Here is a 13,254-nt window from a genome sequence, read left to right as displayed (position 1 = left end):
GAATAGTTCATTGTAGTGTGTAGTTGCTAGTATACGACATTTGGAACTAGAATAGTCCATTGTTGTGCATCCAGAGGCGTAGCGACCCTTCCCGGGGACAAACTTTCCATTTGCACCCCCCTCAAACTTTCGATTTGCACCACCCTCATACTTTCGATTTGCACCCCCACCCCTCAAATTTTCGATTTGTTTTTTCAACACATTTTGGCGCCCCCTAAGGTCGGCGCCCGAGGACATATGTCCCCCCCCTAGCTACGTCTCTGTGTGTATCGACCCGAATAGTTTATTGTAGTATATAGTTGTCAATATAGACCGTTTGGTACTAGAATAGTCCATTTTTGTGTATTGATGCTAGAATAGATCACTGTAGTGTGTAGTTGCTAGTATAGTACATTTTGCACTAGAGTGGTACATTATTGTGTATCGACCAAAATAATTCATTGTAGTGTGTAGTTGCCAATATAGTCCGTTTGGTACTAGAATCATTTTTGTGTATCAGTTCCTAGAATATTCCATTTGTGTAGAAAGTTGCCAGAACAGTCCATTGTTGTGTATGGTACTCACCAAGCCCATGTTAGGTACCCATAAACCCAGGGACCTTTAACCTTGTAGTATTAGCAAGTATATTTGGAGAAAATTACTCAAAAAAAAAATATAGCGTTCTACGTATTAACTAAGGACACAGAAAAACAAAAGGATTTTTAATTTTGTTGTTTAAAAAGGGAGGCAATGTATATGTTATTTGTAAAACAAAAGTTATCTACCTTTCATTTAAAATAATTTTGTTGTATAGTGAATAACAACTTATTTGTTGGTTATCAAATTATGACAATATCTGGGACAGTGTGTGTGGTTAGTTACACATGAAATATAGACGTCCCTCAATAAGTCTCTCGTTATGTAAAAGAAAAAAAAATGGTTTTATTTTGTCAAATGTAAATATAGTCCTAGAGAAAAATCAAATTTTAAGGTTAGAATATGTCAGGTTAAGCTAAACCACCGTATTAATATACTTTTTTTTGTGACAGTTCTTCAAGAGGTAAATTTTGAGACTTCTCTAACTCACAATAAAACTGGGTACTGTGGAATACAACACATCTAAAATACATGCTAAGGAATGCACAGGAAAAGTCACAATATTAAACGAAAGGAAGAATCTCCATTTGTTTATTGATTGATCTAGACTAGTCGACTATGTGATTGATTGTAAAAGTTTCCCCAGCTTCCATCCCCAGCGTGATGGCTTGGATTGCCTGACTCCTCTGGTCATCTATGGACGTTCTGTCCTTGGAGTCAGTGGAGTCTGATGACAGGTAGCACGCCTCTACTGGGCTTGGGGGTAGGGACTTCATGGCCTCCGCCTTCTTGATATTGTGTAGTTTGGTCTGGGCTATTCTGAAATGTGACGCAATGGCTAGCTGGTGTTACTAAAGGCAACAGGACATTACCCCCCCCGTATTTACCCCCCGGAGCAATGACCCCCCCTGTCAATGACCCCCACCCCTCCTTCAAGTTAGAATCCTAACCTTAATTAGAATTCTATACCAATATATATATTACCTTAATCCTAACCTTAAGAAAAGGACCTAAACTTAGCATCCACCTCAGCCTAAAACTAAACACAAAACAATAACCAACAATAGAAATTGGTTTCAGCCTAACCCTAACTCTAATCCTAACCCTAGCCATAGCCCTAACCCTAACCCTAACCCTAACCCTAACCCTAACCCTAACCCTAACCCTAACCCTAACCCTAACCCTAACCCTAACCCTAACCCTAACCCTAACCCTAACCCTAACCCTAACCCTAACCCTAACCCTAACCCTAACCCTAACCCTAACCCTAACCCTAACCCTAATCCTAGCCATAGCCTTAACGCTAGATCTAATCCTAATCCTAACAATCTTAACACCAACCACTAACCCCATCTTTAACCTTAACCTTAACTATAACCTTAAATTTAACTTTAACTTTAACCTAAACCTAAACCTAAACCTAAACCTAAACCTGAACCTAAACCTAAACCTAAACCTAAACCTAAACCTAAACCTAAACCTAAACCTAAACCTAAACCTAAACCTAAACCTAAACCTAAACCTAAACCTAAACCTAAACCTAAACCTAAACCTAAACCTAAACCTAAACCTAAACCTAAACCTAAACCTAAACCTAAACCTAAACCTAAACCTAAACCTAAACCTAAACCTAAACCTAAACCTAAACCTAAACCTAAACCTAAACCTAAACCTAAACCTAAACCTAAACCTAAACCTAAACCTAAACCTAAACCTAAACCTAAACCTAAACCTAAACCTAAACCTAAACCTAAACCTAAACCTAAACCTAAACCTAAACCTAAACCTAAACCTAAACCTAAACCTAAACCTAAACCTAAACCTAAACCTAAACCTAAACCTAAACCTAAACCTAAACCTAAACCTAAACCTAAACCTAAACCTAAACCTAAACCTAAACCTAAACCTAAACCTAAACCTAAACAACCTAAACAACCTAAACAACCTAAACAACCTAAACCTAAACCTAAACCTAAACCTAAACCTAAACCTAAACCTAAACCTAAACCTAAACCTAAACCTAAACCTAAACCTAAACCTAAACCTAAACCTAAACCTAAACCTAAACCTAAACCTAAACCTAAACCTAAACCTAAACAACCTAAACAACCTAAACAACCTAAACAACCTAAACAACCTAAACAACCTAAACCTAAACCTAAACCTAAACCTAAACCTAAACCTAAACCTAAACCTAAACCTAAACCTAAACCTAAACCTAAACCTAAACCTAAACCTAAACCTAAACCTAAACCTAAACCTAAACCTAAACCTAAACCTAAACCTAAACCTAAACCTAAACCTAAACCTAAACCTAAACCTAAACCTAAACCTAAACCTAAACCTAAACCTAAACCTAAACCTAAACCTAAACCTAAACCTAAACCTAAACCTAAACCTAAACCTAAACCTAAACCTAAACCTAAACCTAAACCTAAACCTAAACCTAAACCTAAACCTAAACCTAAACCTAAACCTAAACCTAAACCTAAACAACCTAAACAACCTAAACAACCTAAACAACCTAAACCTAAACCTAAACCTAAACCTAAACCTAAACCTAAACCTAAACCTAAACCTAAACCTAAACCTAAACCTAAACCTAAACCTAAACCTAAACCTAAACCTAAACCTAAACCTAAACCTAAACCTAAACCTAAACCTAAACCTAAACCTAAACCTAAACCTAAACCTAAACCTAAACCTAAACCTAAACCTAAACCTAAACCTAAACCTAAACCTAAGCCTAAACCTAAACCTAAACCTAAACCTAAACCTAAACCTAAACCTAAACCTAAACCTAACCCTAACCCTAACCATAACCCTAATCCTAGCCATAGCCTCAACGCTAGATCTAATCCTAATCCTAACAATCTTAACACCAACCACTAACCCCATTCTTAACCTTAACCTTAACTATAACCTTAAATTTAACTTTAACCTAAACCTAAACCTAAACCTAAACCTAAACCTAAACCTAAACCTAAACCTAAACCTAAACCTAAACCTAAACCTAAACCTAAACCTAAACCTAAACCTAAACCTACACCTACACCTAAACCTAAACCTAAACCTAAACCTAAACCTAAACCTAAACCTAAACCTAAACCTAAACCTAAACCTAAACCTAAACCTAAACCTAAACCTAAACCTAAACCTAAACCTAAACCTAAACCTAAACCTAAACCTAAACCTAAACCTAAACCTAAACCTAAACCTAAACCTAAACCTAAACCTAAACCTAAACCTAATCCTAATCCTAACCCTAACCCTAACCCTAACCCTAACCCTAACTCTAACTCTAACTCTAACTCTAACTCTAACATTAACCTTAGCCCTAACCCTAACATTAACCTCAGCCCTAACGCTAACTCAGCCATCCAAAGTACCCCGCCGCTGTACCTTGATTATTATCCTGGGAGGAGGAGAGTTGTAGTTTGGCCTCCGGCTGCTCCATGGGGTTGATGACGGTGGCCTGACCGTGGACGTTCTTCACATACGGGCACAGGGTCAGGCTGTAGCCTCGGTCCGGCATCCGGCTGACGTTGGCCCAGATGACGTCATCTTTCACGCCCACCAGGCCCGGGCAGAGGGTGCAGTTGGTTCGCAGGGGGGTGTCGGCGTAGTAGCCGGGCTTACACGGCAGGCATTTCTTCTGCTCGGGTACAAGGTAGTGGCCCAGGGAACAGCCCTCTGAGGTACGAAAGGTTACGTTGTTAAAAGTGTTGCCTCCCCGTGCTAAATAACCAACAGGGAGTATGGGGAGAAGTGAAGGCAGCAATGTTTCTTCCAGACATTTTTCACCGAGGGAGGGGGCACTTGAACATTTCGGGGGGGGGGGGGGGGAAGAGGACACTGCTAAAAGTAAATATTTATATATATATTCTATTCGTTCAGGGTGGGGAGGGGGGGGGGGGGGGTGTTGTAGACGTTTTTCATCCTCGAAGAGATGCCTGGAAGAAACTCTGGAAGGGTGGGTTCCTATTTAAACTGTAAATATTTCATAGGCTTGCTACGCACATCACCGGCACGGCCAAGACTATCTAAGCAGAGGTAGAGTCTAAATATAAGGTTAAGGTTCATTTTGGGATAACTGTAAAAAACATAGCTAGCTTCGAAACCTCATACATTCATTTTAAAAAATTTCTTCGATATCTTAAAGAGTCCATTAAAAAAGTATTGTCTTTCATTTCTCAATAAGTAAAGAATCCTCATTGGACCTAGCGATCCATTCGACGGATGAAGTAGAGTTCATATATTTCTTGACCTCGGCATATGAAGAGAAGTTGTAGTCCGCACTTTGCCCAGACGCCTTTACTATCCCTAAACGGAATTAGGTACCCAACAGAGCTGGATCGACTCAAGAAAGTTCTAACGTCATTTTAAAAAGTACCAACTTCGATACTTCCTACCGTCATTTTAAAAAGTACTAACTTCGATACTTCCTACCGTTATTTTAAAACGTACTAACTTCGATACTTCCTACCGTCATTTTAAAAAGTACCAACTTCGATACTTCCTACCGTCATTTTAAAAAGTACCAACTTCGATACTTCCTACCGTCATTTTAAAAAGTACCAACTTCGATACTTCCTACCGTTATTTTAAACAGTGCCAACTTCGATACTTGCTACCGTCTTTTAAAAAAGTACCTACTTTGATATTTCCTACCGTCATTTAAAAAAGTACCAACTTCGATACCCCCTACAGTAAATATAGTATACATTTAACAATCTTACGGCAGACGATCTCCTTCCCGGCAGCAAGCACAGCAAGCGAGCCGGCTTTACAACTTGCGGTTAAAGCCGTGTTGAACTCTGAACTTCCGGTGACCTCAGAAAGCTGGTCAACAAGATGCTTGCTCAGTTCTTCTGCATCAGACTTGTATTGAGTCCAGGTCAGGTCTTTTGTGAAGGAGTCGATGATCTGTATGCGAATCTGGAGGGGGGGGGGAGTAGGGGGAGTAGGGGAGACGGATACTTGACACATTACAAAAATATGAAATGTAATCGTATTTCTAACATGATTTTTGGTCAACTAATGCAGTATTTACAAAGGGTAAATTTGGGTAAATTTAAAAACCTTCAGATTTCGTCACCTTGAGAAAATTAATATTATTTTGTTTGTGTTGGGGAGGGGGGGGGGGGGGGGGGTAAGGTGCAAAATTGATAAATCATTCCCTCGAACCAGTAGATGGATCGTCGTCTATGTACCTCTATTGCGCAGGGGTACAAAAATGAAACTAAACGACTAAGGCTTTTATTAGTTTTGTTTCAAAATTATTATGCTGTTTACTTATAACTATTATATCGATTTTATATTCATCTTATAGACAGTCATTTTAATAATTTCCTGTGATTTAATATTTCTACCCCACCCCACTTTAAAGCTTTCATATGTTTCAGTTTTAATATCTTTCCTCCATCCATCCGTATTTTGAAGCCCACAACTTACATAATTCTCTGGCTTGTTGGGCGCCTTGCCACACTCTTTAGATACACTATGGATATCACATGTGACAAAATTCTTGCTCAGGCCACAGATCCTGACAAAAAAGTTTGAGAATCTGGTCAACTGGCTGAGTCAAGATCATTGAAGTAGGTGTATAAGAAGTAAATAGTTGGCGAGTTATGATTAGGTAAAGGATATGGTTGAGCAAAGATCTTGAAATTAAGTGGATAAGTAGGTAAATAATTGGAAAGTCTAGATCATGAAAAATATGTATACAAAAGTAAATATATATGTGAGTATAGATCATAAAATTTTATTTATTTCGCGAAATTTAATAGATAATTGTGTAAATTTCTTGAAAATAATGTGCACAAAATACAAGGCTTATATAAACTTATGCGAATATTCCATAATGTTGATTATATCTATATAATCCTTAAAAGTTTGGACTTCAAATACAAATGTTATAATTAAGGGAAAATGGTGTCACGGTTAGAGTAGACAAATATAATGTAATGGCTAAACAACAATTAAATAAACCGGTAGTGATCTCCCCTAAACTTTCTCGAATATTCTTATATAAAACAACAGGGGATGGTAACTGGGGATATAGTTATGATTTTTAATCCATTTTAAATACTTAAACTTTTAAAAATAGAATAGAATCTCATAAAAAAAACATTGCGCACCAAGCAAACGCCGAATAAAAACGCGTATAATAGTGCGCAATATTATTAGTACTTTAAAAATTTACATTAGTTTTTTGAGAAATCGGAAGTAGCGTAAATTACTACTTCCAGTCAACGGAAATTACTCAAAATTTAACAGAAGGTAGAGAATAAGATCTTTTACTTACATGTGAAATTTCATTTATCTATCTGAAATAGTACTCAAGTTATAGGCTTTTGAAAAATTCAAAGTAGGAAAAGTACCACTTCCGGTTATCGGAAATCGCTCAAAAGTTGATACGGATCTACGATTTTGATAAAATACTTATATATGAAATTTCATCAACCTAGCTGTAACGGTACTCAAGTTATCGTGTTTACACACGGACAGACAGACAGACAGACAGACACACACACACACAGACATACGGACAAGATTGCAAAATTATGTTTTTCCGTATCAGTGAGGTGTAAAACGTCGAGATTTGTAAAAATCTCGATTTTTTTTTTTTGCACGATTACAATACTTTCTCTATACTACGTATATACGAGAAAGTAAAAAGATAGTTTAGGTTACTTTTAGATACAGTATTAAAATAATGAAAACTGTCATCAGCGCACAAGTAACGGTGGTTAATCAAGGCTATGTGTTTAACAGATGGTGGGGACTGTTGCTCTCTTAATAACAAAAAAGATAAAGAAGAAAATCGATTCAGTCCTTAAATAAGATACACAGACCACAATATACCATAAAACACGATACAGCAAAATGATTGTCTTTACCTTATATATATATATATATATATATATATATATATATATATATATATATATATATATATATATATATATATATATATATATATATATATATATATATATATATAATGTAAGATCGCTCACTTACTTGCTAATGTCAATTATTTTGTCAGGTCCAACCTTCAAATTCTCAGAGTTATGCATAGAGATGTCCGGGATAGTGGGGCAGTTTTTACCCAAAATGATTGTGGTCACCAGGATAATTTTGTGAGGAAATGCTTTCGCTGTGGAAAAATCACCATGTTGTGAGAGAGTTCGGATCTGTTAGCCAAACTCACTCTATGTTCTGTTCTCACTCTCTCGGCCAGATGTATCCACACTTTATCCACACTTATCCGGTATATTTATCCACAAATTTGGGCTTTAATTAATCAATCATTCATAGGTACTGGTGAAACGTTGTGGATTTGTAGTCTAAGGGACACGGTGAAGGTTATGGTATTATTGAAGTCGCAAAAATATGTAGGTAGGCCTATGCATAATCCTATGCATAATCGAAGAGTATAAATAGAAATGATAGAATTTTTTAGTCAGACAACTGACAAGTCAGACAGACATATATATAGGGGTCGGCTTAGACGAGTTGGTAAAGCTCATGGTAGCTAAACCGAAAAGTCTCGAGTTCGAACCGTCGGGCAGTTGAGGCTCGTTAGCTGGGGGCAGCAACTCTTTTAGGAGAGACAACTCCAAAATCAAACAACTGCTGCGGCTGCCTTGTAGTTTGTTCTTGTTTGGAAGCAAACCCAAAAAGAAAAGCAGGCTGAAATCGGAGTCAATGGCCTAAATGGCGCATAACCAATATACTTAATTGTGTTGGAGGGGATCCCTTCCAACACTAAAATTAAGAACGAAGAAGAAGAAGAAAGACAGACAACAACTGACCATTAGGGGACAGCTGACTGACATTGACCCCCCCCTCTCTTACTGTTACAGTCCGGTATGTAGTCGGGTATCCAGTCGCTGCCGTTGGGGAAACACATGAACCTCGCCCCGGGCGGGGAGTTAAGTGCGAGGTCGTAACCTTGGTCACACTCCATGGTGATGTCTACACGCCCAGACCACACAGTCCTTGACGGTGGCAGGTTCACAGCCATGGAGGGAGCCACGCACTTGTCGTCTGCGAGCAGAGTTTATTTTAAAAATTGTGAAAGCGTGTTTAAGGTATGACGTCCAAACATCTCAGTCTCCACTCACCCCCCCCCCACCCACCCCGTCCCGTACTTTACAAGGATCTCCCAAATGACGTAACACCCTTCTACCAGCTCCCATAAAATGGCTACTTATTTGAACCAAGGTGTTGTTAGGGTGTGGTGGGTTTAAGTGGGTTAGGCCACCCTTCCTCCCTCCTCTAAATACTTAGTAACATTATAGGGTAAAATTTAGGCATATAAAAATAACATTTACAAATGTGTAATTTTTATGCTTTATTCTATTTTAAAAAGTTTAAGTAATTAAAAATGGATTAAAAATATTGTCCTGAGTTGCCATCCCCGTAGTGTTATATAAAAATATTCGAGAAAGTTTAGGGGAGATCACTCCCGGTTTATTTTAATGGATATGTTTATAGTTAAAGACAGTTCCAGTAAATAATTATCTTAAGACCTAACGATCTATTTGGCAGATTAAGTAAAGCTTATGTTTCTTGACCTCGGCATATTAAGGGAAAGGTATGGTCAGCAATTTGCCCAGCCGCCTTTACTTTTCCTAACACTAGTTAGGCACAAAGCTGACCACACTATCCCTTCATATGTGTAGGCCACAAAAACCGGTGAACTCTACTTTACTTGGCTTATAGACCGTTAAAGTCAGATTCGAAAATGGAACTTCACGATGTAAATAAATGCATTTTTCATTAATAATATAACACCTTTGTATGTAAAACCGGGTCGCGCCACAACCCCCAACCCCTAAGCAACCCCCCAACACCTCCATATAATGCCCGCCAAAACACACCAACTTACTTCTAAGATCAGAATAGCCAATGACCGCAGCGATATGAAGAAGGACCCAGGATGTCACACATCTGAGGTACCTCATCACCACACTATGAATGAACCTCTCAGAACATGGCGGGACTGAAAAAAAAGTTTCATTCGACTTTGGAGCAAGGCAAACCCTTAGCTCAGCATTGGATGGGCCTAACGTTAAATATAGATGAAACCAGAGGCGTCGCGAGGTGGGTGCGGGGGGTGCGGACCGCACCGGGTGACACCCGACCTAGCGACGCCACTGGATGAAACCAGGATAGAATATAGCACTGGTATTTATTCCGGAATGGGATAGACGACTGTATGTCCTATAGACGCTATATCGGGGTTTTTACTTTACCAAAACCTAGTCTATTTGTTATAGTGATCTTGTGTAATTACTGCATTCAGTTATAGTATCAGAACAGAAAGGTTCGACTATAATACACTTAGAAACTATAATTTATCAATAAACTGAATTAATTAACACACCCCATTGATATTAAAAGAACTTTAAATAACGTTTTTATAACATTAAGCTTCTTTCGCGGCATAGAATCTATTTTTTTAATAGTTGCACAATACTTTTTTTTGTATAATATAATAAATTAATTTTAACGTAATAGATTTAGATCTAGATCTAGATTCTAGTCAAAATCCTACTAATAATAAAGATTAAACAATGCAAAATGTAAACTATTTGTAAACTGTAGATCTAGAAATAAATGTAGTTAATTATTCACCAATCTAACAAATATAGGCTACATTCACGCCGGCATTTTGTATTACATGAAATTTATATCTTTTCGCTCAAGGAAGACACAACCTTATCTCACAAATAAGATAGATCTAGAAGAAATCTAGATCTTGCGAAGATATTTTAAAACCAAATAGTAAAATTCAAAACACAGTTGTAGTGCAAAATCAAGCGGATGTGACGTCAGTAGTTTGGTGCGGTTTGCACACTAGGCCTAGCAAGAAACGAAAAAATCCTACTTTTCTAAAAATAGACATCTTTGCGTTCATAATTTTTATTTAGGTTCATTAACAAACGTGTTGATACAAGGTGCAGTTACCCACTTAAAACTACTGATAGGGCAACAATTACCTACAATTGTGTAAGCTTGCTAAAAACTTGGGTATCTTATTTAAGGGGGGGGGGGAAGTAAAGGTAGCTAGCCATTGTATTGACCATACTATCATTTCAAATGCCGAGGTCATAGAAACGGGTGAACACTACTTCAGTTGCCCCATTGGGCCGCCAGTTTGAAAAAATGAATAGTTACTGGAAGCTATAGGCAGGGTAAAAAAAATACCTAAATTATGTAAAGTAAAGTAAAGATTCCTCTATAGATCCACCGATCCATTGGGTAGATGAAGTAGAATTTGACATTGTAGTAGCCAGCACTATGCCCAGCTGCGTTTACTTTCCCCAACGAAGGTCAGGTACCCATCAGGGCTGGATGAACTCAGTGTCGTCATTAAGTCGCAAGTCCGAACCGAGATCCGAACGCAAGACCTTCGGGCTAGCCTCCAACTGCTCATCCAATCGGCCTCTGAAATTATATAAACCACAAAAAAGTTATTGACGCAGTAAGCAGTAAACAAAAACTACATTAGGAAAACACATTGGCTATAACCACCACTTTCTCATCTTCATTGGATTCACCGCTGATAGAAATACAGCCTAAACATTTATAAAACATTAAAGTTAAATCTGAATATAGAATTTATACTGACTTTCTACCTATAATGTTAATATCAACGGCACTAAATAAGACAGTTCCGGATAGAAATGCTGCCAAATGTAGATTTATAGATACACAGTTAAAAATAGCCTTTTCCCCAAAATTTTGTTATTTATGTTGTGGGTGGTTTAATTCCCATCCCTACTTCAAAATACACATACACATACACTCACATGCGCAAGCAAGCACGCACTCGTATATTAAAAAAAAGCTAGGAGCAACTGGAACCTGGCCCCCGCCAAATTTTGTAAATTATCATGCGAATTAATTCATCTGGGGGGGGGGGGGAAAGGGTGGGATGTCCATGAAAAGTGGTTACTCCCCACCAAATCGTCCAAATTTAACAAATAAAAAAGAAATAGAATTCCCCCCTCCCTTTCTAAAAACAGAAAAAAAACCCACTCTTTTTATTGAAGCATGGATCCCGGCTTTTAAATTTTTTATACTTGAACGGTTTCCAGATCATTTCTTTAAGCTAAACTTCACTTTAGATAAATTCGTCTTCGTTTTTTAAACACATTACACAATTTTTTTTTATCAAATCATTTTCCGATTGAGGGGGACAGCCCAGTTTTTCGACGCACGACTGGCCATTTTTAAGAAGCCGTTGTCCAGGTTTAGCGTCGTTTCGTGCTTTCACTTCAAACATCCTTCCGGCGTGGGATATAAATAGCATTATCACACGATATATTTAATACTGCTATTTCCACCCTCTCATATTATGAGAATGTTTTCGAAGGAACAGACTTCTTGTTTGTATTTCTTCCTGTTTCATTCAAACGATGCTAGAATAGTTCATTGTAGTGTAATTGCTAGAATGGCACTAGAATGGTACTTTTTGTGTATCGACCAGAATAGTCCATTGTTGTGTATCGATACCAGAATAGTTCACTGTAGTATATAGTTGCTAATATAGTCCGTTTGGTACTAGTATAGACCATTTTTAATTTTTGTGTATCGATACTAGAATAGTTCATTGTTGTTCAGTTCCTAGAATATTCCATTTGTGTAGAAAGTTGCTAGAATAGTCCATTGTTGTGTATGGTACTCACCAAGCCCAAGTTAGGTACCCATCAACCCAGGGACCTTTAACCTTTGTTGTATTAGCAAGTCTATTTGGAGAAAATTACACAATTAAAAAAACAACGTTCTAACGTAATAATTTAAGACACAGAAAAAGAAACTTATTTTTTTATTTTGGTGTTTAAAATGGGAGACAATTTATATGTTATTTATAAAACAAAAGTTATCTACCTTTCATTGAAAATAATTATGTTGTGTAGTGAATAAGAAATTATTTATTGATTACCGAATCATGAAAATATCTAGGAATGTGTGTGTGGTAACGCATCAACAACTCTCTCGTTTGGTAAAATGAAAAAAAAAAGAAAAAAAAAATATGGCTGCTATTGCCTGTTAATTTATCCTTAAATAAGATGTGCTATAAATATACAAGGGAGGTTACCAATATTTGCAATTAAAATGACGTCCCCTGTCCCCTATTTTGTTTTACTTATTATTATTCACAATTTATTACTTAGCTTTCTTGATTACACAAACCGAAGGGAGACTTAATCCGGTTTTGATTTAATCAGAAGGGAGAGAATATAATCCACGGATGTCAATGACATTTTAATAATTCTCTCCCTTGTACACCCTGAAAAGGCACTGAGAGTCTCTGCTTGATTTAAGAGCTACAAAGGGGATTTGGAAAATACGTTCCTTACTTGATGCTTGCGATTACTATTGGATTTTGTGGTCAATTCTTCACCTAGTTTTTTGGGGTTTTCCATTGCTATTTTGTAGGTGATTGTTTTTGCTAGTGACCTAGGAGCGTGGGGGAACTTGTTTGTTAACCAGAAGCGTCACTCATAAGGGGAACTTGTTGTTATCCATAGGCGTCACTCATAAGGGGAACTTGTTTGTTAACCATAGGCGTCACTCATAAGGGGAACTTGTTTGTTAACCATAGGCGTCACTCATAAGGGGAACTTGTTGTTATCCATAGGCGTCACTCATAAGGGG

At 37.6% G+C, this 13,254-nt stretch overlaps 1 protein-coding gene across 2 annotated transcripts; it reads right to left on the bottom strand.

Annotated features, from left to right (window-relative positions):
* Positions 1-1,147: 1,147 nt before the first annotated feature.
* Positions 1,148-10,258, bottom strand: LOC131945236 (uncharacterized). 2 transcript variants are annotated; one of them, XM_059306279.1, is made up of 8 exons: positions 10,225-10,258; positions 9,476-9,589; positions 8,440-8,631; positions 7,603-7,738; positions 6,031-6,121; positions 5,316-5,514; positions 3,979-4,269; positions 1,148-1,390 (listed from the first exon to the last, which is right to left on the bottom strand). In XM_059306279.1, exons 2-8 carry the CDS (start codon positions 9,549-9,551, stop codon positions 1,185-1,187), a joined length of 1,191 nt encoding a protein of 396 aa, XP_059162262.1. In that variant the 5' UTR covers positions 9,552-9,589; positions 10,225-10,258; the 3' UTR covers positions 1,148-1,184. The 2 variants fall into 2 exon arrangements, with proteins under 2 accessions (XP_059162262.1, XP_059162264.1); XM_059306281.1 differs by having other exon boundaries at positions 1,290-1,395.
* Positions 10,259-13,254: the final 2,996 nt, after the last annotated feature.

The sequence above is a fragment of the Physella acuta genome, unplaced genomic scaffold, assembly GCF_028476545.2.
Source record: "Physella acuta isolate Inbredline_101_S28 unplaced genomic scaffold, ASM2847654v3 ptg000532l, whole genome shotgun sequence".
In the NCBI taxonomy this organism is placed as follows: domain Eukaryota; kingdom Metazoa; phylum Mollusca; class Gastropoda; family Physidae; genus Physella; species Physella acuta.
This window is presented reverse-complemented; position numbering and strand designations above follow the sequence as displayed.